General features: G+C 39.0%; 1 protein-coding gene across 1 annotated transcript; it reads right to left on the bottom strand.

Moving 5' to 3' along the window:
* Positions 1 to 625: 625 nt before the first annotated feature.
* Positions 626 to 15,636, bottom strand: LOC127571337 (sentan-like). The gene is made up of 4 exons (XM_052017626.1): positions 15,488 to 15,636; positions 13,788 to 13,849; positions 10,151 to 10,290; positions 626 to 796 (listed from the first exon to the last, which is right to left on the bottom strand). Exons 1-4 carry the CDS (start codon positions 15,634 to 15,636, stop codon positions 626 to 628), a joined length of 522 nt encoding a protein of 173 aa, XP_051873586.1.
* Between the last annotated feature and the right edge of the window lie 12,140 nt (positions 15,637 to 27,776).

The raw sequence follows: 27,776 nt of genomic DNA, 5'->3' as shown, positions 1-27,776 counted from the left end.
TAGGTACATAAATAGAAACACAAAATAAATGTTGACGTATTCCTTTGCATGAAGAAGATGATTTTGATCAGCTTGAAATGTTTGATTTTCAAAACAAACAGGTATATTTTATTACATTGTAATGTTGAACAGTTTAAAAATATTAGAACACTTCCTCAACTGACATACTGCAGAACCAACATTCTTCTGCTGTTGTGGTTGCAGAATTCTTTTAAGTCTGATTGTATGTGTGTTATTCAGAGGGACTCTTGCTTATTGAGGTCCTTTGCAAGCCTCAGTAACTGGCTTTGCCACTTAACCATTGAACTTCCTTCTAAAGAAACATTTCTTTTTGTTACTCCTTCATTCATGTGCTGCTAGATCATCTTATGTTCTCAATGGTGTTTCAATTCTATTTTCTTTTGGGAACAATGTGTTCCAACACATGATTAAATAATATTAATTTTATTAAAAGCAAAGTTTTTCAATTTATTTAACTTCATGTTTTTGAAAACAAAATCAGGCACAAAATGACACAGAAATAGTTGCTTTATGCATCATCCTTGTTGATTCTTCTGGGTAACAGATGTACTCCTTATATAACCTTGACAAAATATCACATTGAATTAAAAGTAAATTGTCTGAATTAAAGTAGTGTCATTTTTTTCACTGTTACAGATCGTAACTCATGCATCAGATCTGACATGATTGTTAGGCTTGTCAAAAGAATCATGAAATCTTCAAAGTCCATTCTTCTGTCTTTGTCTTCATCAAGATCAGACATAATTTCTTTGTATTTTGGTTTCAGCTCCTGTCCCTGGGGAAAAAATAGAATCAGACAATTTATAGTTATAGTTATTGTTATTTGGCTTTTCTATTTGCAGTCGTATTTTTGCTATGTTCCCTTTTATCACTATCCACTAAGAATGTATACCACATTTAAGAAGCCTGAGCAATCAGACTTGCGATTGCTGGGGATTGACTCTTATTCTTGTTCTAGGCACCAAGGAAATTGTCATCCATTTGGCCATTATTGCATGTCCAAGTGGCACCACATTATCAGACACTGGTCAACTGATGAATATCCACCTGCGATGGCAAATCTCAGCTGCAATTTAAAGTGCATTATATATAAGTTAACAATTGTTCTTCAATGACTCAGTATCGCTTTACTTTTAAAGTTACACTGAAATAAATTACATGGACCATACAACAGCGACGAATGCCATTTGGTCTGTCCCCATGTTAATGCTCCATCTGAGCATCATCCAGTCTGCTTCAACCAAACCTTTCAGCATAATTTTCTATTGATTTCTCCAAACCTGTATGTATGGGTGTATTATTCATCTCCTTTCTACTTTGAACCATCTATGGCTTTCACTTCAGCTACTCCATGTGATAGCAGGTTTCACATTCTCAATACACTTCAAATTAACAAGTCTGTTCTGAATTTTATATTACATTAGGTTAAATATTGATTTCAAATAGTTCAAATTATTTTAAAATTAAATCTTGATTTGCCCACTTATTAATTCAGCTACAATCCACTTTCGTGGTGCCCTGCCTGTGCTGACTGCTCAAAGAATTGCTACATGTGGTTGGCCTTAATCAAGCCATTCATTGGCCTATTATCTCAGCAAGGATCCAATTACTGTCAGCAGCTACTTTTAGGTAACGTCTGACCTGGGGCATCAATTATAGCAAATGAAATTCCAGGTGAGGGTTAGTAAAATTTGTCTTTTAAAGTTCATTCAACAATATGTTTGAACTTATGAAATTGAATATAACAAACATCACCTTAGGTTCTTCTAACATCAATGAAGATAAATTGGATTGGGCAAAGTGATTGTCATGCATTCACCTATGGCATTGCCTCTTTGTCAACATATCAACATTGTGCTGCAAAGTCACTCTCATGATATTGTCAATGACTAGCTCCAGGTACTGCTTGCTAACACAACTTAAAGCTGCAATGACCTCTTAAAGGAGAAGCATATTGTGCATGCAGGAGGTTCTGGAACATAGTCTGACTGGAGCATCAGTTACGTGATTCACGGTTTTTGGGGTTACATTGAAGACCTTGCTGGAGGGTTTCTGAATAGAGGAAGTCTTGGTACCACAGGGAGGGGTGTGTGGCATCAGGCCATCCAGGGAATGCTAAAGACTAGACCAGTAGCAATGGCTCTGTGGAACACAACCCTGCTGTCATCTCTCATTCATTCTCCCACCATCTGCCTGTACCCCTGCTGCTGTACAGCTAGCCCAGATTCCTGCTGGTAATGTAAAGTGATACAATCTGAAGCCTGGCTGACTATCCTCAGAGCTGCACAAGATTACCCCATGTGGGCATAGCATAGCGGTGCAGATAGTAGAGCCACTGCCTCACAGCACCAGAGACTCGTGTTCAGTCTTGACCTCTGGGGCTGTGTGTGTGGAGTTTGCATGTTCTTCCTGTGCCTACATGGGTTTCCTCTGAAAGCTTTGGATTCCTTCCGCTTCTCAAAAACATGCAGGTTGATAGGTTAATTGGCCACTGTAAATTGCCCCTAGTGTGTAGGTGAGTGGTAGAATCTGGAGGGAGTAGATGACAATGTGGGGAGAATTAAGTGGGATTAATGTATGATTAGTGTAAATGGGTGGTGAATGGTCGGCACGGATTTAGAGGACCAAAGAGCCTGTTTTTGTGCTCTAACTCTCTCTGACTCCATGACTTTATTCTCTGAGGACACTTGCAATCTCCTCCACTGAAAGAGAACACTTACCCTGAACCACGCTGCAGCCATTGTGGTTGCACTAGGAATGGAGACTAAGGGAAAGAACTGAAATGAATCTGTGAACAGGAGACGGATTTCAACGACATGGGAACTGGCCTGATGTCCTCCTCAGCTGGGCGGCTTGTCAATCAAATCTTCCATCTAAATTTCTAGATGAGGGTTAGTGAAATTTGTCTTTCAAAGTCCATTCAACAATATGTTTGAATTTGTGAAACTGAATACAACAAACATCACCTTAGGTTCTTTAATACCGATGAAGATATTTAAGGATTAAATTGGATAGGGCATAGTGAAAATGAAGCATAACTAATTTATCCGTGGCAATGTCAACTCACTCATGTGAGCAGACACGGTGGTGTAGCGGCTAGCATAACGCTTTACAGTGCCAGCGACACGGGTTCAATTCCTGCCGCTGTCTTTAAGGAGTTTGTATGTTCTCCCCGTGTCTGCGTGGGTTTCCCCTGGGTGCACTGGTTTCCTCCCATGTTCCAAAGACATACGGGTTAGGAAGTTGTGGGCATACTATGTTGGCACCGGAAGCATGGTGACATTTGCAGGCTGCCCTCAGAACACTTTTTGCAAAAGATGCATTTCACTGTGTGTTTCGATATACATGTGACTAATAAAGATATCTTATCTTATGATTGCTGTATGTGTTTAGCACTATTCAGGCTGTTCACTGGCCTAGCACCTCAACAGAAGCCCCATTTATTATCACTGACTAGCACCAGATACTCCTTGCTAGCATAACATCAAACCAAGCCGAACTCCTGTGGGGAGGCGTGTTATGACTGTAGCAGGTTCTAGAATTCAGTCTGACCAAGTATGGCAAATGTGATGAAGAACAATCTTCAACGTTTCTGGATGCGGTTCTATAACGCTCTCTCTTATTCCGTCGCCATTGATGTTTTTGGGGCTGACGAAGCAATCGCAGAAAATGCCTTCTGTGCTTTCATTCTCATACTCCATTTCACAATGACCAGGGGTAAAATAATAAAATGCAGTTTAAAAATATAGGCCCAGTATTCTTCCGTCATTAAAGATTGGATACAAGGACCCAGTGTTCTATTCTCAGTACTGGAGAGAAAGGCTCCCAGAAATCTAAGCTTGTGGGAATGCACAGAAGTGATGAGGAAAATTAGGCAAACTCAGATTTATAAATTTAATTTGGAATGTTGTTTACGAACAGCCTGACCAGAAAGGAACTGCCTCAGTTGTCTTCCCTCTCCTCTTTCTCCTCCTCTTGTTCATAGCTTTTTGCTGTATAGACGGAGTGAAAGCTGGACACTCATTGTGCAGCATGAGTGAACTTCGGAAGCTTCTGCTTCTCATATTGTGGGCCTGCTCCAGAGCAGTGGTAGCAGAGTCATTCTTTGAGCATGACAGCTACTCTATTACGTGTTGTGTGGGAGTATTGCATTCACTATATCGGCACAGGAGTGCATTGCACACCAAGATCAAGATAAGGAGGCATATTTCATCAAATCATAGAGCACAGTTGTACAGCACAGAAACAAGCCCTTCAGCCCAACATGTCCATGCCGCCCAGTGTACTTATCCACAAGCATCCCATTAACCTGCATTAGGTCCCTAGCATTCAGTGAAGCCATCCTCATATGTTGTTCCTTGCTGATGTTCAAGTAAAAGATTTGCCAGTGGAAGTTCCTGCATATTGTGTCCTGGTGAGAACCCTTCTCCCTCTCCCTCTTCCAGCAACTGCCTTGCTCTGCATACACTCTGCTGACTCACTTTCTCAAAATGATTTCTAATGGGGAGAAACTAGGTATTGCAGAGAACATGAAGTCAAGAACAACTCTTTCAATACCTGCCAAACTGCTTCCTGACACCTCTAGCTATTTTAACTAGTCTAGACATTGCCAAACCATCAGTTCAGAAAAGGCAATGGAAATCAAACTAATCTGTTACTATTTGATGATCACTTTGAACAGCATAGGTGTGAATGTGGGTGGGGCAGGGCGTTGTTATTCCAATACTGAAAGCATCACACACAAAATGCTGGAGCAACTCAGCGGGTCAGGCAACATCCATGGAGGGAAATGAACGGTCGACGTTTTGGGCTGAAACCCTTCATCGGGTTTGGAAAGAAAGAGAGTAGAAGCCAGAATAAAAGGGTGGGGGGAGGAGGAGGAGCATGATCTGGTGGGTGATAGGTGAGTCCAGGTGAGGGGGGGACGGCAGGGAGGTGGAGGGGGGGAGTGGGAATGATGTGAGAAGCTGGGAGGTGATAGGTGGGAGAGGCAAAGGGCTGAACAAGATGGAATATGATAGAAGAGGAGAGTGGACCATGGAATAAAGGGATGGAGGTGTGGAACCTGAGGGAGGAAGGTGTGGGTAATAGGCAGGTGGTGAGGCTGAGGACGGGGTGGGGGAGAAGAGAAGGGGTATAGAAATGTATGTTGATGCCGTCAGGTTGGTGACTACCGTGATGGAATATGAGGTGTTGTTCCTCTAATCTGCATATAACCTCAACTTGGCAATAGCGGAGGCTGTGGAAAGACATATCAGTGTGGGAATGGGAAAATGAATTAAAATAGCTGGCCACCGGGAGACCCTGGCTGTTCTGGCGGACGGAATGAAGGTGCTTGACGAAACGGTCACTCAATCTGCGTCGGGTCTCAACGATGTAGAGGAGGCTGCACCAGGAGCAGCAGATGGAATAAATGACACTGATGGATTCACAGGGCCCTGAAAGGTGGTGAGGAAGGAGGTGTAGGGGCAGGTGTAACTCTTGGCACGGTGGCAGGGATAAGTGCCTGGAGGGTGATCAGTGGGGAGGGATGAGTGGAGAAGGGAGTCATGGAGAGACCGATCCCCATGGACAGCAGAAAGGGGAGGGGAGGAGAAGATGTGCCTGGTGGTGGGATCCCATTGGAGATGGCGGAAGTTACAGAGAATGATGTGTTGGACGCGGAGGCTCTCGGGGTGGTAAGTGAGGATAAGGGGAACCCTATCCTTGTTATGATGGGGAGGGGATGGGGTGAGGGCAGACGTGTGGGAAGTGAAGGAGATGTGGGTGAGGGCAGCATTGATAACAGTGGTGGGAAAACCCATTTTCTGAAAAAAGAGGACATCTCAGAATTGAAAGCCTCATCATGAGAACAGATGTGGTGGAGATGGAGGAACTGAGAGAAGGGAATAGTACCCTTACAAGTGATAGGATGGGAAGCCTACAGTTTCAAGTCCTACTTGAGAGCCCAGAGACTTAAGCATAAAATTCTGTACTGATCTTTCACCACATTACCAAGATGCTGCTCACTTTTGGATGCACTCAGATTTCTGTTCTCAAGTGAATGTAGAAGCTCTCTTGGCACTACTTTGAAGAGTAGGCAGCAGAATTTTTGCTGTATCTTGGCCAATGTATTCCCTCGATCAAATTTACAACAGCAGGTTATTTGGCAGTTTGTGGGAGCTTGCTGTGTGCAAATTGTTAGCTTCATTCCCAACATTACAATGGCGGCTATACCTAAAAATACACTTTATATACACTCATGATGACCTGATGCTGTGAAAGGTACTACATAAGTAAAATATTTTAAAATATTATTTCAAAAATAGACTGATGCAGAACAATTAGCGTTGTTATTAACGTTCAGTTTTGTTGGAAACGATAAAAATTTGCAATTGCCTTTCAGTCGAGAGCTTTTCAAAGCAATTACAAGATTGAAAATCAGGAATGAATCCAATTATAATTTTATCAAGTATTTTGTTAAAACCTGAGAAGAAATCAGTTATTATCCATATTGCTGCAGGTATAATTAATTACATTCAGCCAACAATTACACAACAAATAATTGATTAACCCCTTTAAAATATATTTTTCATCCTTTGTTTACCAAGAACTATCCTTTGTTTGCCAATCAACCTTCTCAGGTAGCTTTTGTAGCAGAAGAGAATTAGCACGCAACTAAGCTAGAGCTCACCACTCCAGCTAATGTAATGTGTTAAGTAAGCTCAACTATTCAAAGGGATCATCAAGTAGCAGATTAGTTGCTACCTTTTTTTTTCCTGGGTATTACCTCTATTCTTCAGGTACTTGTCAAAAGCTGCATTATTCCAGTGGTGATTAGCATTTATGCACCGATGCCCTTCCCAAATGCAAAAATACATTCCAGAAATGTACGTACACATGACAATATTGGAATTGGTTCAGCATCCAAAACACCAAAACAGTGAATGTTACTGATGCTGAATTGCTTGCAAAATGGGCATACAATGGGCATTACAGGGATAATTTTTGTCTCCTTGTACTTCTGGCTCTTTTGTCAACAGAAAGTTGTTAGTTTGTCATTCACAGTCAACTGAACGCTTTACTGCAAATGGAGAACTCAGGAAATCTGATGGTTGGTGTGGACATGGTGGGCTGGGTCTTCTTTCTGTGCTGTGTCTCTCTATGGTCATTGTTTTGGCTGGTGCTTGGAAAATAGATGCAGATTTTGTGAATTGTTAGGAAGTTAAATAATATCACAAGAATGAAACTGAAATCTGAGAAGTTTGGTTGGCAAACAAAGTATAGTTCTTGGTAAACAAAAGGATGAAAAATATATTTTACAGGCACTCTTGTCTAACTGTTGGTTGAATGTAATTAATTATACCTTTAGCAATATGGATAATAACTGATTCCTTCTCAGGTTTTAACAAAATACTTGATAAAATTATAATTGGATTCACTCCTGATTTTCAATCTTGTGATTGTTTTGAAAAGTTCTTGACTGAAAGGCAATTGTAAATTTTTATCATTCCCAACAAAACTGAAGGTTAATAATAACACTCATCAGTCTATTTTTGAAATAATATTTAAAAATATTTTACTTATGTAGTACCTTTCATAGCATCAGGTCATCACAGAGTGCTTTACTGTATATAAAGTGTATTTTTAGGTGTAGCCACCATTGTGATGTTGGGAATGAAGCTAACAATTTGCACACAGCAAGCTCCCACAAACTGCCAAATAACCTGCTGTTGTAAATTTGATCGAGGGAACACATTGGCCAAGATACAGCAAAAATTCTGCTGCTTACTCTTCAAAGTAGTGCCAAGAGAGCTTCTACATTCACTTGAGAACAGAAATCTGAGTTTAACATTGCATCCAAAAGTGAGCAGCATCTTGGTAATGCGGTGAAAGATCAGTACAGAATTTTATGCTTAAGTCTCTGGGCTCTCAAGTAGGACTTGAAACTGTAAGCTTCTGACTCAGAGGCAAAAGCCACACCTGTCACTGAGCACTTCAGAAAAGATTGAAATTTGAGCTGGTTGCAGACAAAAATCACGTTGGAAGGCAGAGGGTTTCCCAGAGGGTTTCAGGATTAGTCCCTGAGTAATTGATTCTAAGTCACAATTTATAAAATAAAATTTATTCAGCTCTTATGTGTGACTTTAACCTTCTATTTAACAGAATATTTTATGATTTGCCTTATTTATTCCTGTTTCAAATTAGTGAATATGAGGACCTTGCATATAAGGACCTCAGGCATAACTACATGTATCTCCCATAACATGTCAATGCCATATATAATTCATTAAAATTGCTAGTAGTGAATTTTTTAGTCATGCATTGTTTTTCATACATTGAAAAGATGCTTAATGAATATTTATATGATCGAGTATTTATTCCATCTTGTGGCTAAGCAATATTCACTTTGTGTCTGTAGCACAAATAGTTAATGATCAGATGGAAAACAAAATATCTCAGAGGCCTCAATGTATGGAGAACCTATTTTGATTGAAGAGAGCCTCCTTCCAGGAATGAAGGGGAGTACATTCTAGTATGGGGAGGGGAGAAATGAGTGGAATACATTTTAGCATTCTTTATGACAATCTGAGAATGTAAATTTTTGCTGCACATTCAAGGAAGTAAAATGATAATATTTATTTAGGATATCTTCATACACCATGCATGGATGTCATCTTCCTGTGTGGAGACAAGAAAGGAACTCAAAGGGTTAATATTTCCGGGCACCCCAAGGCTCAAGTGTTGGGGGTGGGGTGGGGTTTATTTTTGGTTACCAGCCTTGAGATCATTGTTGGGAGTGATGTTTGTACCGTTCCATTCCACATATTCAAGAATACCTTCAGTGGTAAAATCTCCTATTACAGGCATGATAATGAATAAATAACCTTTTATTTGAATTCTTTCATTTGCTGATTGTATCCCATGACTTCCCGAGATCATCCCTGATCCTACAATTGTCAGGATATTGTAGATTAATATTGATTATCCTTTTGGGTATGTTGCTAACTTGAAGCCCTATTTGCCTCTTCAGAGGATGTAAGATTCCATGACTTATTTTCAGAGAATAACACAATAGAACATAGAACATAGAAAAACTACAGCACAATTCAGGCCCACAAAGCTGTGCCGAACATGTCCCTACCCTAGAAATTACTAGGCTTACCCATAGCCCTCTATTTTACTCAGCTCCACGTACCTATCTAACAGTCTCTTGAAAGAGCCTATCGTATCGTTTGAGTACACTTCAAACACAATATGTTGAATAATGAGATCATAAGGATGTGAAAGGCAGTGCATAAACACCAGTTGCTTCTGGCCTTCATAGAGGCTTCTACACAGGTACCAGCCTCTCCAGATTATACCTTTCTTTGAAGAAGGCTTGGTAATCAGATTTCCTTGTAACAATAACAAGAACCAAGCAGTTACTTAAATCATTGTCTAGTAGAGCTGCCACCTCACAGCTCCAGGGACCTGGATTCAATCGTGACCTCTGGTGTGGTCAGTGTAGGGTTTGCTAGTTCTCTCTGTGACTGCAAGAGCTTCCTCCAGGTTCTCTGGTTTCCCCGCATATCCCAAATATTTGCAGGTTGGTGGGTTAATTGGCCTCCGTAAATTGCCCAAAGTGTATAGGTGAATGGTAGAGTTTTGGGGGAGTTAATGGGAATGTGAAGAGAATAAAATAGGATTAATTAAAACAGAGTTGGCAGAAGGCTGTATGATTCTGTGACCTTAACTCCAATTAGTTGTGCAGCTGAATAAATCACGAAGCACATTTTTGGTCAAATTGCCTGACTTTGCCTCTCTCTCAAGTATAATGCAGGAAATCAAGCCACAAATTATTGTAACAAGATATCAAGTTAAACAGGGATGTCATTCCTGCTTTTCCCAAAAGTAAATTGATTCTTTAACTAATTTTGTGCATTGTTGTAGTTAAAGAATCCAGTACAAACCTGAATGTTACCCAATAACACTTATCATGTTAACATATCTTTGTATTTATCTGATTACTACTGATACGAGTGCGAGGAATCAGAGTAAAGACTTACAGTCGCGATACTCAAAAAAGTTGAGTTGCAAGTAAACATGTTCTTCAAAACATAATTATCTTATATGTGAAACAATTCATGTAAAATTAAGATTTTCTTACCTTTATGAAACTCTGAAATTGAGTTGAAAGTAAATCTTTAGCCTGGGCTTTACTGAGTTTTCCATCTGGACCAGTGTGATTATTAAATATTATAGCTATTGTAGCAACAGATTTCTCTAGATCTGTGCTCTTTCTTAGCACTGCAAGTAATCAAGAACATATACTTTTGAAATATTTTATACATTGTTATCTACATTAAATTAATTACATTATACAGGGGCTTCCCGGTTATGACTGACCTGAATTACGGAAATCAGACTTTACGCAAATTCTCCCATACACTTTTAAAGCATTTTTACGATTGTAATAACAATAATAATTTGTTCACAGTATTCATTAATGATGGGATACATTATATATGCCGTTAGTTTAATTATGGGTGGTTTTAGGGTGAATATTTGATAAAATGGAAGAATTATAGCAAGGGTATGTAGAGCGATATGTTATGGGCGTTTAGGGTGTTATATGGGCATATAGAAAACAGACATTTCTAACTTATGGAGAAATCAGCTTTTTGACAGTTCTCAGGAACGGAACCCTTATGTAACCAGGGGACTCCCTGCATGCTTTCTACTGATAATGTTTACTTACAGTGTCCTTTCTAATTATTATGTGCTGCTCTGGGAAGTTACATTTTATATTCTGTTATTCTACTAGTTTAGCTAACTTCTAATACATGGTATTTCATGAGTAACTTATGTAATGACATAAAAATCTGTTGAAGGTAATGAGCAATGTCATTTTTTCTAAAAGTCTCTGATAGCTTACACTATTTAATTTCATTTCCAGAGTTTTCATCAAGGTTTTCCTACATTTACCTTACAGTAAGTGTGATAATACACATCACTTATATGTCGGTTAAACTGTTCTAAGCCCTGACCTAGTTGTAGTATATCTTTAAGCATGGCCATATTGTTATCAGTGTATTCATACTGTGATCCTGATTGGACAGGAGAGTCATGCTTAGCAACAGTGTCACAGATATTCAGTCTGCAGTGTTTGCAGCAGCAGCATGAAGTCTTATCATGTAAACATTTTGTTCTAAATTGCAAATAAATCATTACCAATGCTTATATGTACATGTATTTTCTATATACACTGTGCCTTAATTAATTTATGAAGAAATGACGTTATAATTTACCTCAGATACTTCACATTAGTCCATTATAATTTCCATTTCCAGCTTTATTCAGCTCTTATATTTAGCTTCACATAGGTTATGTCCATTCTGTTTTTAATATCTAGTGGTCTACATTGGTTAACTTCTGTAAACATGTGGCAATTACAATGGACCATTACTCTGTGGTAATTAAAACTGATACGGAAGCACACTAAATCCATGCCGTCTTCTTATTATAATGACTTCGGTGTGTGGCCGCTGTCTATTGTCTCTTTAGGGACTTAATTTTGTGAATGTTTAGTAATAGTTAAAACTAGCCTGAGCAAAAAGGTGATGTGCTCAGTGGCTGTACCCAGGTTTTCACATCCATTCTGGAGCTCATTCTGACCTGGGGCATAGTCAACAACGGCATTACAAGGGTCAGAGCAGATCCTCAGGTCGCCAGTGCTGCGTTGGAGACCTTGGAGGAAGTGGGGAAAAGGAGAGGTCTATTTTCCTTTAAGAGTCAAGATGTATTCAAAACAGAGTGCACTGGGAAGAGACAGCTGTTAGCATTAAACCAAGGCAAGTAGTCAAACCTCAAGAATCTGGACGCAGTGCTGAGGATTTAAGGATGTCATGTCAATGACGGTTGATGCACGTTCAAATGGAATATCACACCAAATGCATCAACAGCCTCAGATATTGCTCATGCATCATTTCCTATCACTCACTCACTGAGAACCCCAATCAGCAATAATGTTTAGGAGAGTTGGTGGCACTCCTGATGAATGGAGAATTAGGGCTGTATTCATTGGCAGTAAGGTCAAATGAGTTTGTTATGGATGGTCAGAGGGGCTATCTATGTTGTTTTCTCCTTCCTCTTTCTCTTCCTCCTCCAAGTCTCACTCTATGCCCTTAAACCCTTCTTGCTTGTAGAGAGTTGTAGAATCATACAGCATGTGTCCATGCTGACGATCAAGTCCTGACATCTGCCAATCCCATTTACCAGCATTTGGTCCTTAGCCTGCTATGCCTTGGCAATTCAAGTGCTCATTCCGATGCTTCCTAAATGTCGTGAGAGTACCTGCCTCTACTACCTTCTCAGACAGTGCATTCCAGTTTACAACTACCTTCTGGATGAAAAAATTTCTTCTCAGGTCTCCTCTAAATCTCTTACTCCTTGCCTTAAACCTACGCTCTCTGGTCTTAGGCACCTCTGCCATGGGGAAAAGTTTCTTACTATCTACCCTCTCTATGTCTCTCATAATTTCATACACCTCAAAGTGCTTTAACTCTTGAATTCAACAAAATCTGTCAGATCTTGATACACTACTGCCTACAATCTTTAGCAGGTCTTAAAAAAATCTGAAAACACCAAAGACTAGTTGGCTTGAAAAAACACTCAGTAGAAATTAATGACCAATTTCAAGAATGTGTTGATGCCTTTAAACAGTGCCAGTGGGGATCTGCTGCTGGGATTATGCTGCTGAATGTTGATTTGGATTCATGGTGTTAGCTGCATTGTTGAACTGTAATTTGGTAGTGCTGTCATTAAGTCACCATTGGATGTTTATTCACTTTATTATTTGCCTTTGCTATCAATTTACAGTGGATGACAGCACCCCACACCAGTGCCCTTTCCAAAATTGAAACCATGCAACTATGTGACACACACTATAAATGCCTATCAAATATCAAATTGGAAGCATTCAAAGGGACCCACGCAGCTGAACTTGGTGAGTGTAATTTCAGAATCAATTTCTGACTCAAAAGATTCTACAATTCAATAAGATTTAAGAAATGCTTTCTATTTATTGTAAGCATATATATCTTCATATTAGTTCAAGGTCAAAGAACATCATTTTCTTGTAAACATGACTCATGTTAAAATTGCACTTAATTCAAGAGACTTGGAGAAGGCATAAATGTAGTACACAAACTTCATCCTGTCTCTGTTATTGCATTTGTTTACTTTAAAATGTCAGAACCATGCCTCAAGGCAGTACATTTTTAGAAATCTTTATTCTACTTCAGTACACATACAATTTTCCTTGGTTTAATGTCAAAGATTGTCTCTATTATATCCTTGCTAATTCAACGTACAATTTTGGGATATTGTCCTTTGCAGTGGCACTATTGATTACTGACAGAATATCTCATCAGGATCTCTGGGGATTTTAACACAAAAAGCCTGACCTAACTTAATGACATTACTTGTGAATTATGATCTTACATAATAAATCTGATATGGTGTTTTCTTTGTACCATGATCACAGATTAATGAAGTAAAGAAGGGAGTTTAATAAAAAGGCAAAAAAAGTGCTTAAAAATAATTTCTTCTGTGATCATCAATCCATGATCTTTAAAAGCTGTGGCGCAGCTGGGGGCAAAGATTAGTCCATGAGTGAATGATATGGATTGAGAGTCTTAGTATGATGTAGTTTTTCTTCGAATGTATTCCTGCAGGGCAAAGAATGTGAACAGCTTGGGTCTTGGCAGTAAGCCAGATTCCAGAGTGCACGAACACATACTTACCCTTCACAGGAGCAAGCTGCTTCTCAACTGATGTTCTGCGACTGCAAACATTAAAGAGATCTCTGTTTTAGTAACCAGACAATTGTCACTTGCATAGGAAGAGTAAAACTCCAATGCAATTTGATAATAAATTTCAGTGTTTTGATGAGTGAATGTGCTGAAACCCAAATAATTAATTAGATGTGGCTCTGAAGAAAAGGGTGAAAAAAACACGAGGCGGGCATTGATGCATTGAGCTGGATCCTACTGATGGTTGGCCGGTGGTTCTGTGGAGAACCATTGGGTGGGTGTGTTCCTAATTTCAAAACTTCTGTTCTATTGTTGAAACCAGCTAAATCTATATTGACATGAAATGCCAACTGTGAACAATTAAGTCCTTCAGACATACAACAAAGTTTCCAATTGTAGCTTCTTTGTATAATTAGCTGAAGTAATCTTTTCTATTGGTTTTCAACTTAATAACCCCTGATTATGGAGAACATGCTTATAACTGTATTGTGAAGTTTATAGTTTTGTGGATAGTTAAAAATCACAGTGGGGTCAAAGAAGCAAAAATATCATTAAACTTTAACAAATATGAGTGTCTCTCACTCTTCTAACAGCTTGCACATTTACAGAGCTCTTGGTTCTCTCATGGCAGCTGGGATATTAAGCATCTATTCAATTTCTGGATTTGTGGGCCACAATTGCCTTACTATATGGCTACTGACCCAGATAGCCATTCTACCTGGAGGTATGACCACAAAGCCCAGCCTAATGCACCTTCAAGAGCTGGTCTGCATGTTACCTCTCTTCAAGTGCACATTCAAGTGTTTTTAAAATGTGACCAGGGTTTCTTCCTCCAGGATCTTTTCAAGTAGGGAGTTTCAGACCCCTATTCCCTCTGTGTTGAAAAAAAATCCTCTTCTCTCCTCCAGTCATTCTACCAATTACCTTAAATCTATGTTTTTGACCATTTTGCTAAGGAAAATATCTCCTTCCTGGTTATATTGATTCAAAATAATTTTATGCACCTCAAGTAAGACTTCCTTCATCCTCCTCTGTTTCAAACCTATCCAATCTTTCCTCAAAGTTGCAAGTCTCCAGTCCTGCCAAGTAATAGCTCCTAAATCTCTCCTGCATCTTCTCGCGTGCAGTCATATTTTTCTTATAATTTAGTGACCAGAACATTATTCAAGCTGTCATCTAACTACTCTTGAATACAGTTCTATCATAACCTCCCTGCTCTTACAGCTAATGTTTTGGCCAATAAAAGAAGACATTCTGCGGGACATTTTAACTGCATTATTGATCTCTCCTGCCACTAATGAGCATCTGTGGACAATGGCAGGCACGGTAGTGTAGCGGTTAGCATAACACTTTACAGCGCCAGTGACCTGGGTTCAATTCCAGCCACTGTATGTAAGGAGTTTGTACATTCTCCCCATGTCTGCGAGGGTTTCCTCTGGGTGCTCCAGTTTCCTCCTACATTCCAAAGACGGACAGGTTAGGAAGTTGTGGGCATGCTATTTTGGCGCCGGAAGCATGGCGACACTTGCGGGCTGCCCCCAGAACACTCTACACAAAAGATGCATTTCACTGCGTGTTTCGATGTACATGTGATGAATAAAGATATCTTATCTTATCTTATCTTGTGACTCCATTCCATCAAGAACCTGCCATTCATTGTACGTTCCCTCTCTCTTTTAACCTCATCAGACCTCCCCTGACATTTCTCTGGATTAAATTTCACCTGCTGATATTCTGCCCAGTTGACTAGGCTATCAATATTTTCCTGCATTCTAAAACTTTTCTCTTTGCTATCAATCACATAAATTGTTGTTGAACCATCTTTGAACTTCTTTATCATGCCCTTACATCTGTCCTCTTGCTCTTGCCATTGATCCCAGAGGCATTACTTGATCTTCTGAACTGAGTAACTGGATACACTTTCTATCTGGCTAGCTTTACACTGGTACCATTCATTTGAATAGGGATGCTAACAATAATTTAAGAGTACCCTTTGCTAAGTTTTAATTATTTTAATTTCACTATGCACCACTGAGTGAGTATTTTGAAGAAGGACATATGATTTCCTCTCTGGCTTGGCCAACATCCATACCTTGCCAATTTTAATAAGAAACAGATTGTCTAAACATTATTATATGTGGGATCTTGCTGTACACATATTGGCAGCTTGATTTCCAACATGTAACTCTGACTACTCTCAAACGTACTTCATTCGCTGCAAAGTACCATTTACATGTAAGAGTTTTCTCCTTTTTTCTTAAAAATTTTTTTTCATTGTGAACTTTATTTCATGAATCTGGTGCCTATGAACCTACTCTTATGGTGAAAACCTGGCTCCTTTTTGTCAGGGGCAGGCTCAGAGACCCACATGATAGCCAGGGGAGAGAATATTCCCAATAGGTATACCTGAAATCCATTTCTGTGGAAAATAAATATATGCTCAAAAGCTAGGTTCTCCCTTTGCCATCACATAACCCATGCACTCTGTGGTGACATTTTAATCTGCTTTATTTGAGCCAGTTCCCACTGCACAGAGTGATGTCCAAAGGCTCAACCCTGCTTCCAGACTCAAAGATGCACAAAAAGCTGTTTCTATGAATCTGCCATGAAGATAAGGGAATCAGATTTAGCAGTGTCACTGATCTCCCATTAAAGCTTCAACAGCTGTAAGTTGAGGCAGTTTCTTCATCGAAAGATGTTTGCCGAATCCTTTTTTTTGTGCTTTTTTGTTTACAAGTATATGGGTCAACAATGCAAAACAGATGGATGTCTTTCATTCATACCATTAATGTAGTGTCCTTCGTTTTGTCACTGATGTTATTGTGACAAAATGACACAAAACTATCCTCTTTCCCCAGGAAAGCAGAAGATTCATAAGTTACAATGCGGCTAATAATAAAAATGGTGATTCAAATCTAGTAACACTATATTAAATAATATCAAATATGATTCAGGGTATCATTATTAAACAGTAGAAAGTGCTAATTGCAATTTCATGAAAATAGTTTTTGAGAATAATGTAGGTCCTGCTTTAAATATTTTATTTTGAAATATTGTTAGCTTTATCAACTTTGAGAAAGCTATGTAATTAATTGAGAAAAATCTGAACTCATACCATTTTAGCATCTTGATTGCAGCTGAAGCTGTTCTGGTCTATAGATTGCAACTCAATCCTTCTATAGTACCTCGGACTTCACGACAGCGTTCGGCATTAGGGATCATATCCCACAACATCTCATGTTGCAATGGTCTTATACACACTACTTCAATAAATTATTCCAAGACTTTCTCTAAGAAATGAAATGTTTGTACAGTGGTTTGCAGATTTACTTTGAAGGCTGACAAATCATGATTAATCTTAGTGAAGTTGTTGCTGTGCAGTAATGCACGTCAGTGTTGATTGCCACTGCATGGGGGAAACAAATCATTCAGCTTCAATACACCCATGTGGGGACAATGAATGTGAACATTCCATTCACCGTGAGACTGCAAGTATAATCAAATGTCTTGCACTCAATGATAAACACTGAAGGGCAATTTCACCCAGTTCCTTGGGCATTAAGGACCCTCTTAGTTTTACAAAGATGGGTCTTTAGAAGTGCTAGTTTAGTCAATGTTTAGTGCAAAGTGTCACCCTTGGTAAAGGACTTGAAGCAGGTTCATGTTTCCAAACCACCAGAAAATTTAAGTTATGGTAATTAGCAATTAGAACCAAAATTATCTGATAAATCCAAACTTTCAAGTGGGTGGGTCTTACAAACAGAACAATAATTCATAATTTTTTTTGTCTGAAGTAGCTCCCACAGTATTACGTAATCTTGAGATAATAAGTAATATATTGTAGAATATAATATTGGTCCAGATATTATAAATTTTGTAGCTGAGTTTTTGTAAAATTGAAAACATTCAATGCTGAACAATATGACAATATGAAACTATTAGATTCCTGGAAAACTATGCAAAGCAACTAAAATATTCTTAGATTTTTTTTCAGCTTTTGTTTTCTATAATTTTTAATCTTCTTCCTCATCTTATGTTTTTCCTCAAATAGCTAAGGAGCAAGACTTTCTGCTCTGCTTTAGCTGACTCTCTTCTCTTTGAAGTATAGCTGCCACAAAGAAACCAGCTACGGCAGAAGTAGGCTCTGCCCACTTCTCAACCCACCCTATGTCTCATACTGACCCAACCCTAACCTCAGTTTACTGCCATGCCAACCTAGTCTTGAAACTTATGACTCATTCAGTATTGAGCAGCTGATGGGAGCAGCATTCTTCTCTGAACCTTTGACTCACCTCTGATTATATTTTATTCCTGTTCCCTGCTCCTATCCAGAGTTTCAACCTGCAATATCTAGGGCATAATATATTCTGCCCTGCATCCTTAACAGTTGAATTCTTCCAGGGTTAATTGGAAGAAGTATGGCATTTCATGCCTGACTCTCCTTAACAACTCTTGCCTTGAATGGTAACATTTAAATGAAACTCACCTGTTAAAATCTTATTGGCCTGATATATTTGTGTATAAATACAAATAAATTTGAGGTGACTTATATATGAACATATTTAAAGGGATCAATGTTTTTTTGTTGCAGGCAGACAGATCAGAATCAGAGGCACACGAGTTTTATGTATGAATTCTTGTAAGAGGTTTGAGTGTTTCAAATTCTTGCTCTTTCCCAGGCTATGCTCCTATTGCCTCTTGTTTTTCTGCTTTAAGTAAATATCAGAAAAATGATTAATTGTTCTGTCCTTCCTTGCTTAGTTGAAGGCTGGCAGTGAATCCAGTCCCGTTTTGCTGGCAGAACTGAATGAGCTGTAAGCCCTGATATTGAGAGCACCACAGGCTTCACCATTCATCTGCTGGCACAGTGACAACTCTCCCATCTGTCCAAAAATGTCCTAATTTCCAGGGCAGTGTGTTTAAAAATCCATTTTTAAATAGGTCTTGCTTGTGCAGTTAAGCAAATACAACTCCATTATAAAGAGTAATAAATTATCAAACATCGTATTTCAAAAGATTAAAAGAACCTAATATAATTTGTCTTTTTTACTATCCATTCAATCTTTTATCTTTATATAACACCCCTGTTGGGACTTGTTGAATGATAAATGTTGAAGCTATTGACCATTGTAACTGGCAACTGGCATATCTCTCACTAAAAATGGTTTTGGCAAAATGTTTATGTCTTTTGTTGCAGGCAAACAGATCAGAATCAGAATCAGAATCACATGACTTTTATTGTTTATAATGAATACAGAATCAATTATGATTGTGTATTTCTTCAGGTTGCTACTGATATTGTTATGGCTCTACTTAAAAAGTAACAGCTCAATACATAAGCACATAGGAGATCTTAAGCAACACTCAAAATGCTGGAAGAACTTAATGGTTCAGGCAGCATCCACGGACGGAAATGGACAGTCGATGTTTTGGGTCGAGACCCTTCTTCAGAGTCAGGGTCTCAACCCAAAACATCGACTGTTAATTTCCCTCCATAGATGCTGCCTGACCCACTGAGTCCCTCTAGCATTTTGTGGGTTGCTCCAGGTTTCCAGCATCTGCAGTCTCTCTCGTGTCTCCTAGGAGTTTAGAGGCTAAATTTGACAGTGTACCTCGAGTTTTCTTAGCTCTAATGGTACCGATATTCTTCCAATTTCCATCATGAATCATGAGGGCACAGCTTCCACATGACATGTAGATTAGTTTGTGTTGAAGACCTTGTGCACACCATAAGTATGCAGAGTTGGTGGTAGCTGGTGATGTCAAATCTCAGGCAAAACTTATTTGGTGTCTGGCCTGCCAAAGTGAGCCATAATGATCTGACTATTTCCATGTGTTTAGCTGCAGGAAGAGCATCTATTGCTTCAATAACTGGCTGGTTTGTTGGTGGTTGAGCACTTGTTAGTGGTCAAGACATCTGATAGAATTTCACTGAGTTCAGTGAAGGTAATGTCTGCTGCCTGCATGCAGAATACTGAGGGTGGCAGTTGTCTGCAATCTTCAGTGCTGGCTGAAGTGGAAACTTTGGTGGTCGTTCTGCTGAGCTTCCATCTCCAAAGACTAGGCTAAGCTACATAAACACAGGAGGAAGGGGTGCTGAAAAGCTCTAATTTCCTCCAATTGGGTGAGCATTTAGAATTGCCCCCTGCTGGTCTGTGGTTGCTGGTATCAGTTAAATGGCAACTTATCATGACAGAGCGAGGAGTATGTCAGTGAATGTTGTGGAATCTATTATCTGACACTTTCCACAATTTAAGAGGTGAAATGTTGTTGTGACACTTGGAGTAGTGGTAAGTATGTGCTTGTATGGAGGGTATTGGAATATTATGTTGCATTCCTGATTGTTAAAGATTATTGTTAGGTTATTGGCATTTGAAGATGGCAACACATGTGCATTCATTGAACTTTCTTTGCATCCAGTTTGAGCTGTTTACCTCTCAACTTTCTTCTCTCATTTGTTTCCATGTGTGTCTGTCAGACTTTTTGGGCTCAGTAGAGAATATTTTCCACCTCTCCACCTGATCAACTCTGGCTTCAAGTGCCACATCAAAAAACTGAGGTTTTCCACTTCCTCCTGGGTTGAGCCATTTCTTTCAACAAGTTGCAATGACCTCGGTGAAGGTTTGCACACATGATTTAGCCATAATGCAGCAGCCTTTTATTCTGTGCAAGCAGGCTTCCAGCAGTGCAATCCACTTAAACTGACTAGCTACTCATGAAATTGGGCTCTGTGGCGATTTGTTAATGCAATTAACACAGGGGTTAGCTCCTGCTGGTTACTGAAACCATGGCAGCAAGAACTTCAAGTGTGACTAACACTGAATAAAACAGGTGCAGGTTAACAATGCATTGTGGTTCCAATATACTTTTATCAATGCTATCTAATATAGCCTTTATGGATCAAAATGAATGTAATAATCATGTTTATTATGCTGGTGATTATTAAAGGCAATCGTGAAGAACACTGTAAGTGAAATTGGTTCAAACAGGTGATAAATGGTCAGCCCATTTCACAGCTCACCTGATTTTCTTTCTCATTGGCAGTGTTAAAAGTTAATATATAAGATATTTCTGAATGCTTTGTAAAAAAGTTTTAATATCTTAGCAAACAGTATATACTGGAGATCAGTTTCTGGCACATATTTGCAATTAAATTTTCAACATAATCTTTCATTATTAACAATGAATTATTTGTTAGGAGGTTTATTCTGAAAATATTTTTGGCCTTCATATAATAATAGGGTTTTGATAAGCATAAATGTCCATAAGTAAGGTTATTAGAATAATCTTAATTGTTCATGTAAAAACAAAATAATTCAAAATAGGTTAAAAACCATTGAGTGATAACTATAGCCAATTATTTGTGACAATTCATGGAAGTTTGTATTAGAATTTCATTGCTTATCTTTATACAGAACTCATTTATAATAAATCAAACCATACTAGATTATTTAGCAGATTCTGTGCAGATTGCATTCCTTGGGGATGTGCCCACAGACTATTGCCATTCTCATTATTTTACTGATCCTTTTTTGCTTCTACTGCTGTATAATTCTTCATAAGCTTTGATCAGTATGTGATAACTTTTAAATAGAAAGATGGTTTTCAACTTGCAGATCAAAGTCATGCAGCCTAGGTCAGACATTTTTATATCAGATCTACGGTGCTAATATTGGAGTGGGTTTGCTGATGTTTCTTCCCTATCTCCTTGGGGACACTCTGCTGAGGGATGATTTCTTTAGAATATGGACCTCTTAATTTACCCCATCTATCTCTATATTTTCAAAATCTTTGGGAAAGGGAAGAGATGGGTCTGATGTTTGTGGAACAAAGGCTTAGAATGTTCACTGAGGTCTAAGTGGCACTGAAGGAAGTTTAATAGTCTATTCTGATTCACTAAAGGCAGAGAAACAGTTCAGATAAAATCCTTTGTGACATGCAATATCTGTCAGTCAGTAACATAAAACAGGAAAGCTGGATCCTGGAGTGAGGTAGTGTAGAAAACTCCTTGCAACTTCTGAACATGAATCAAAGAGATGACAAAAAATAGTGATAGCAATAACAAGAGAAAAGTGGAAAGCAGTAGCCTACTGTGACAAACAACAGGACACCATGGTGTGGCAGAGTTCCAACTCCTGTGCCTCATAGTATAGTGAGTTATCTATCAGCATTCATCGACCACTATCACCTCACTCAATATGTTCAAATGATCCCTGACTATAAAAAAAATTTACATGCGCCGCATGTAAGTTCTATCAGGTGGGCACTGTGACCCTCCACTCATTGCATCATTTTAAGAAAAGAGAGTAAGGTGATATAGGAACATGAAGTCATAGAGTCACACAACACAGAGACAAGCCCTTTGACCCACCATGTGCATCAAGACCATCAAGAACTTATTTATACCAATTCCATTCAATAGCACTTGGTCCGTAGTCTTCTCTGTTTGCCCAGATATTTCTTAAATGTTGTGAGAGTCTCTGCCTCCACCATCCACTCAGGCAGCATGTTCCAGATTCCAACCACCCTCTGGGTGAAAAAGTCCATCCTGAGATTCCATCTAAATCTCTTCCTCCTTGCCCTAATCCTACGTCCTCTACTTTTGCATAACTCTGCTGTGGGAAAATGTTTCCTCCTCTCTACCTTATCTGTGCCCCTCATTATTTTGTATCTATCAGGTTCCCCCTCAGCTTCCACCGCTCAAAGGAAAACAAACCCAGCTAATCCAATCTCTCCCCATAACTGAAACACTCCATGCGAGGCAACATCCTGGTGAATCTTCTCTGTACCCTCTCCTTGGCAATCAAATCCTTGCAGCAAACCAAAATGCACACATTTGTGATCTTTTGGCACCTAGGAAATATTTATAAACCTATACTCTCGCCTCTTTGCTCTTATGTTCTATGCCACGGCTAGTGAAGACAAGTGTCACATATACCTTCTTCACCACCATATCTACATGTGCCGCCACCTTCGGGGATCCTTGGACTTGTGCACTAAAGTCTCTTTGTTCCTCAACACTCCCTGAGGCTCTTTATTGTGTGGATAATTCAGATTAAGATTGTTACATGGAACAATATCTCTTTTAAAACAGTGATTTCTAAAATCTAGAAGGTCATGGGCAGGAAAATCACCAACTGGAAGTGCCCTTCCACATCACACACATCTTGAAGTGGTAATATATTGTTGTTCCTGCTGGGTTTTAATCCTGGAATTCCTTACTCAACAACATTGTGGAAGTACCTTCAGCAGGAGCACTGCAGCGGTTCCAGGCAGTGGGTCACCATCACATACTTAAGGGCAGTTAAAGATGGGGAATAAATACTGACCTTGCCAGTGACATCCACATCCTTTAAATGAATAATCAAAAAATAAACAAGTGAAACAATATACCAACATGGCCAAGTCAAGTCGAGCTACAATGTAATGATGCTGGAGGAACTCAGCAGGCCAGGCGGCATCTGTGGAGAAAAGTAGGCGGTCAACATTTCAGCTCAGGACCCTTCTTCAAGGCCAGTAAACACCACCCTGCTGACCTCAATTGAGTCATTGTCGTCTTCTTCCCTTTATCTTCCTCTTTGTCTGCACCTCTTCCTTTTTTTCCTCTACCTCCTCTTCTTCATCCTCCTTCTTTCTCCTCCTCTTTTCCTTCTTCTTCCTCCATCTCTTCCTCTCAACAGTAACTCACCACATGCAGATCCTGTCTCTAAGCTAATGTCGACAGAAAACCAGGTGCCAATACCTGAGCTGGTGATTGTGATGTCAGGACTCCTTCATTAGTTCTGTCTTGTTCTGGTGAGACCAGGGGTAATTGAAGGAAAAAGGCACAGGCAAGGGTTACAGTGAGTAGAAAGAATGGGGACCAAGTAGCACTCATGCTTATACAATCTGCAGCCTGAAAATAGTAGAAGGAACAAGCAGGATTAATGACAACACTGTTCTATCCAGGATGATGAGTTATTGGAGTTCTTTTAAGCACAGTGTGAAGTTAATGGTGCAGTTGATGTGAGGTGGAATTTGACGATGTATTTACTGACCTTGACCACAATGTAGCATCATTAAGCTTGCAGCCCTGTGTCCATCTGTTTGGAATGTGCCTTGTTGCATTCAGCTCAGCCAATTCCTTCTGCCACTACTACTTCCCTAATTACCTGAAGTTTCCTGGCCTCCATGGTAGAGTGTCTCCTCCTTAACGTTGAAGGTCCCCAAAACTGCACATCTTCCAGCATGTTGTTAAGGTGTCTAAAGTGACTTCCATCATTAGTTTCTACTACATCACCCATTTAAGAAATGCAGGCATGGCTTTAATTAATGCAAGCATCTTGAATTGGCCATGGCCATGCACACAATAGCAGAGATATGCACAATGGCATTAGGCATCCTGCTTAGTTCTGGCTGGTAACTGGAACCTTGTTGATGAGGTCTCAGCACAACACAAGCCTGTGAAATGCATGGGCCAGGCACAAGTTAGTCATACATTGTAATCCCAACACTCATTTTCCAGTAACCTCCTTCTGTTTCCATAACTTCTTTCCATTCACACTTAGGTGCCATTCCCACTTCTTTGTTCCTCTTCCCCTTTTCTGCAGATTCACTGTCAGGCAAAAATGCAGAAGCAAAACAAACTATTTCCTTCAAGTGAAACCATTGTAAAAGTATTCTAACTCAGTAAAAACTGTTACCATTTTCAGGTGCTGATGCACCCTACCTAATAATATTTGGATCACAGTAACAAGATTCTTTAGTTGAGTCATGTTAAGATGAGCTGATTATCTTCCAGACCTGTCACAATCCAAGCAATCCTCAATCTTCAGCTCTAAGGTTCACAGCAATGTGCTTCATAGTCTGTATAGGAAAGTGCAGGATCCAGATTGGTTTTAGAAATCATAGAATGATAGAAAATGTATAGTGTGGAAAGAGGCCACTCAGTCCATCATGTCTGTACCAATCAAAAAAGAGTGACCCAGCCTGATCTCACCTTTTGGCTCTGGGTCTATAATCATCCAGGTCACTATACTTCAAGCATACATCCTAGTTTTACATGCCCTCATGTATAATAGAATGGTACAATAGAGGCCAATATCAATGGGACTGTTCACATCTGTATTAAATCTTCTGGTAATGTACTATTTATGTCTTTGTAATTCAATCTGAAAGATTACTAATAACATCAATACAATACTACATCTTATGAATTCGATGTCAAAGGTATAAAATGGCAGATATGGAGATGGACATCATTAACAAATAGTTAGCACGAAGTCATACTTAAGATTTGATAATTTCCATCGTTATATTTACTTGGAACATTGAAATAGCTTATCATATTAAGAGGTTTACAATCAAAACAGTTTATGAGAGCTGGAATACCACTGGCTCCCGTTATAATTTACGTAAATTATCTTACGTGGGATTTGGTGGACAGATCATGGGAAGAGGAGTTGCTTTGATGCAGAAAATCAGTAAAAGTATCTGCCAAAATTTGAAGCTTAAAACTATTCCTTGCATTAATAAATCACTGAAGCAAATGTAAAAATACTTCGATATTTCATGCCCAATATATTTCCTTATAAAAATATATTGAAAAAAATTACATCATGATATCAGAGTAATCACTTTTACACAAATATCATCAGAGTGTGAAACAAGAATTATAATTCCACTTTTCTACATTAAGCCATAGTATATTTATGAATTAGACAACCAAATGTGGATGGGAATTAGCATCAGAGTCTATTAGAAAGGGAGTCTATTAAAACTGTTGTTGTCATCTCATCAGCAGCTTAATGAAGGTTGAAATTATCAGTTAGAATGAGAAATTAGAAAAACAGCTCAATTCAAGAAAAAGAGAAAGGTATTAACAATATTGACTTTAGTTATTTTGTGGGATTCACCAGCTGATAAAAATGACATATCTTTGACAGAGGCAAAGTTTACAAATGAGATCCTTAACACTGGTGGTTTGTTAAATTATGAGGAGTAAGTATTTTTAGGGGTATCTTCTGGTAAAAATGACATAACCGTCAACTTCCAGCTCACAGTAGGACAACTGGATAGTTTCAAAGCCTTCTATTGCTCAGCAACATGGTCATGGTTAGAAAACGATGCTATGAATTTTATGTCCACATCACAAAGAAGAAGCATGATAATATTTCACAACACTATCTGCAAAACATAAATTCTAAATGTGCTCTCCACTATCAATTAGTTTGGCATAGTTTGCTAGGGCTATTGGCAATAAAAATGTCATTAAATCTGACATAACACAGGTCAAAATGATCTCCATATTTGTCTCGTTTACTCCACTTACTGCATTAATCATAGTAAGCATTTGGCGTATTATCAATTCCGAATAACCTATATGTTTTATTAATTTTAGAGAATGTCTGTGATCTATTGGGATATGATAACATCAATATGAAACAGTTTTATTGAAAAGCAGGTTTAATTATTGTGAGTCCATTGTTGCACACTGTAATCAGATATCACCATGAAAGGATAATTTTGCTCTGCAGTTGATAATAAATGCCATTAGGCAAGGGATAATTTATCACATATAACATGAAAATAAAAGTGATGAAAGCTGAATTTCCATCTTATGACACGTAGGGACTTTGCTACCTTTATTCTTACCATGTCTTAATGCATGTAATTAGAATGTGGGTTGTGTTTCTTCTGTTGGTGAATCAGGAAGCACATTATTATCATTTGTGATTGACCTGAGGTCACTTAAGAATCAACTGAATAGTGTGGGACTGGGTTATAAGTATGTCACACTAGTGAGTGCATGGCTGGCAGAAGAAAGCAGTTCGGTTCTTAATATCATCAAATGGCTTTAATTAACATTTCTGCAACTGGCCAACAAAGTTCTTGAGTTCAATTTCACAAATTCTGTATTTGAATTCACGACAAACTATTAGCAGTTATATATCAATGTTCAAAATGGAGATTGGAGACCAGATTTCTTGAGATCTTGTTACTTGCTTTGTAAATAAGATAAGATAGATATCTTTATTAGTCACATGTACATTGAAACACACAGCGAAATACTTCTTTTTGTGTAGTATTCTGGGGGCAGCCTGCAAGTGTTGCCACGCTTCCGGCACCAACATAGCATGCCCACAACTTCCTAACCCGTATGTCTTTTGGAATGTGGGAGGAAACCAGAGCACCCGGAGGAAACCCACACAGACATGGGGAGAACATACAAGCTCCTTACAGACAATGATCGGATTTGAACCCCGGGTCACTGGCGCTGTAAAGCGTTACACTAACCGCTACACTACCGTGCCTGTCTGAAATGCTAACTAAATTAATTATGTCAAAAATAATTAACTGGCTGCAGCCACCCAATTGAATTGTTAATATGCTTGAAATAGTAGTCTGTTAACTAGTTAAATTCAATTATTCCAATAAAGGCAAATGCTTGCTGAAAGAAGGCAGAATCCATTCCTAGTCAGCCTGAGAAGGTGGAGTTGGGCTTTATATCAAAATCGAGATCTGACATGACTTGGTGGTGATGGTATTATCCTTCTAAATGCCATAGATCATGGTTTTGTGAAATGTTGTTGTTGAAAACTTGCCGAGTCGCCCTATTTTGACTTTGTAATAGAAAGAAGATCATTTCTGAGGCAGCTGATAGTACTGAGGATGTTGGCCTATGAAAATGTTGCAGGTCACTCAATGACCCAATTCCCCCTTCTTGAAGAAGGTGGCGACACAGATGCAGACAGCAGGAGTAAATTGGTGGGAATAAGCATTAATACCTCATTGACTAGGAGGGATAGGCCATCCTGCAACTTCTGATGCCTGATCTCTTAACTTCCATTGCAACACCTACAGAGGACACCCAATGTCAGAGAGCTGTAGTGAGGGTTCAGACAATCTCAGGCCAGGCCAGTTTGCAGCTTGGCGACCTCAGTGGTGGCAACGTGATGTTGGATACAGGCATATATCTTGGGGTTGAGTACACTATTGCAG

Source organism: Pristis pectinata, chromosome 6 (genome assembly GCF_009764475.1).
Source record: "Pristis pectinata isolate sPriPec2 chromosome 6, sPriPec2.1.pri, whole genome shotgun sequence".
NCBI classification, from domain to species: domain Eukaryota; kingdom Metazoa; phylum Chordata; class Chondrichthyes; order Rhinopristiformes; family Pristidae; genus Pristis; species Pristis pectinata.
This window is presented reverse-complemented; position numbering and strand designations above follow the sequence as displayed.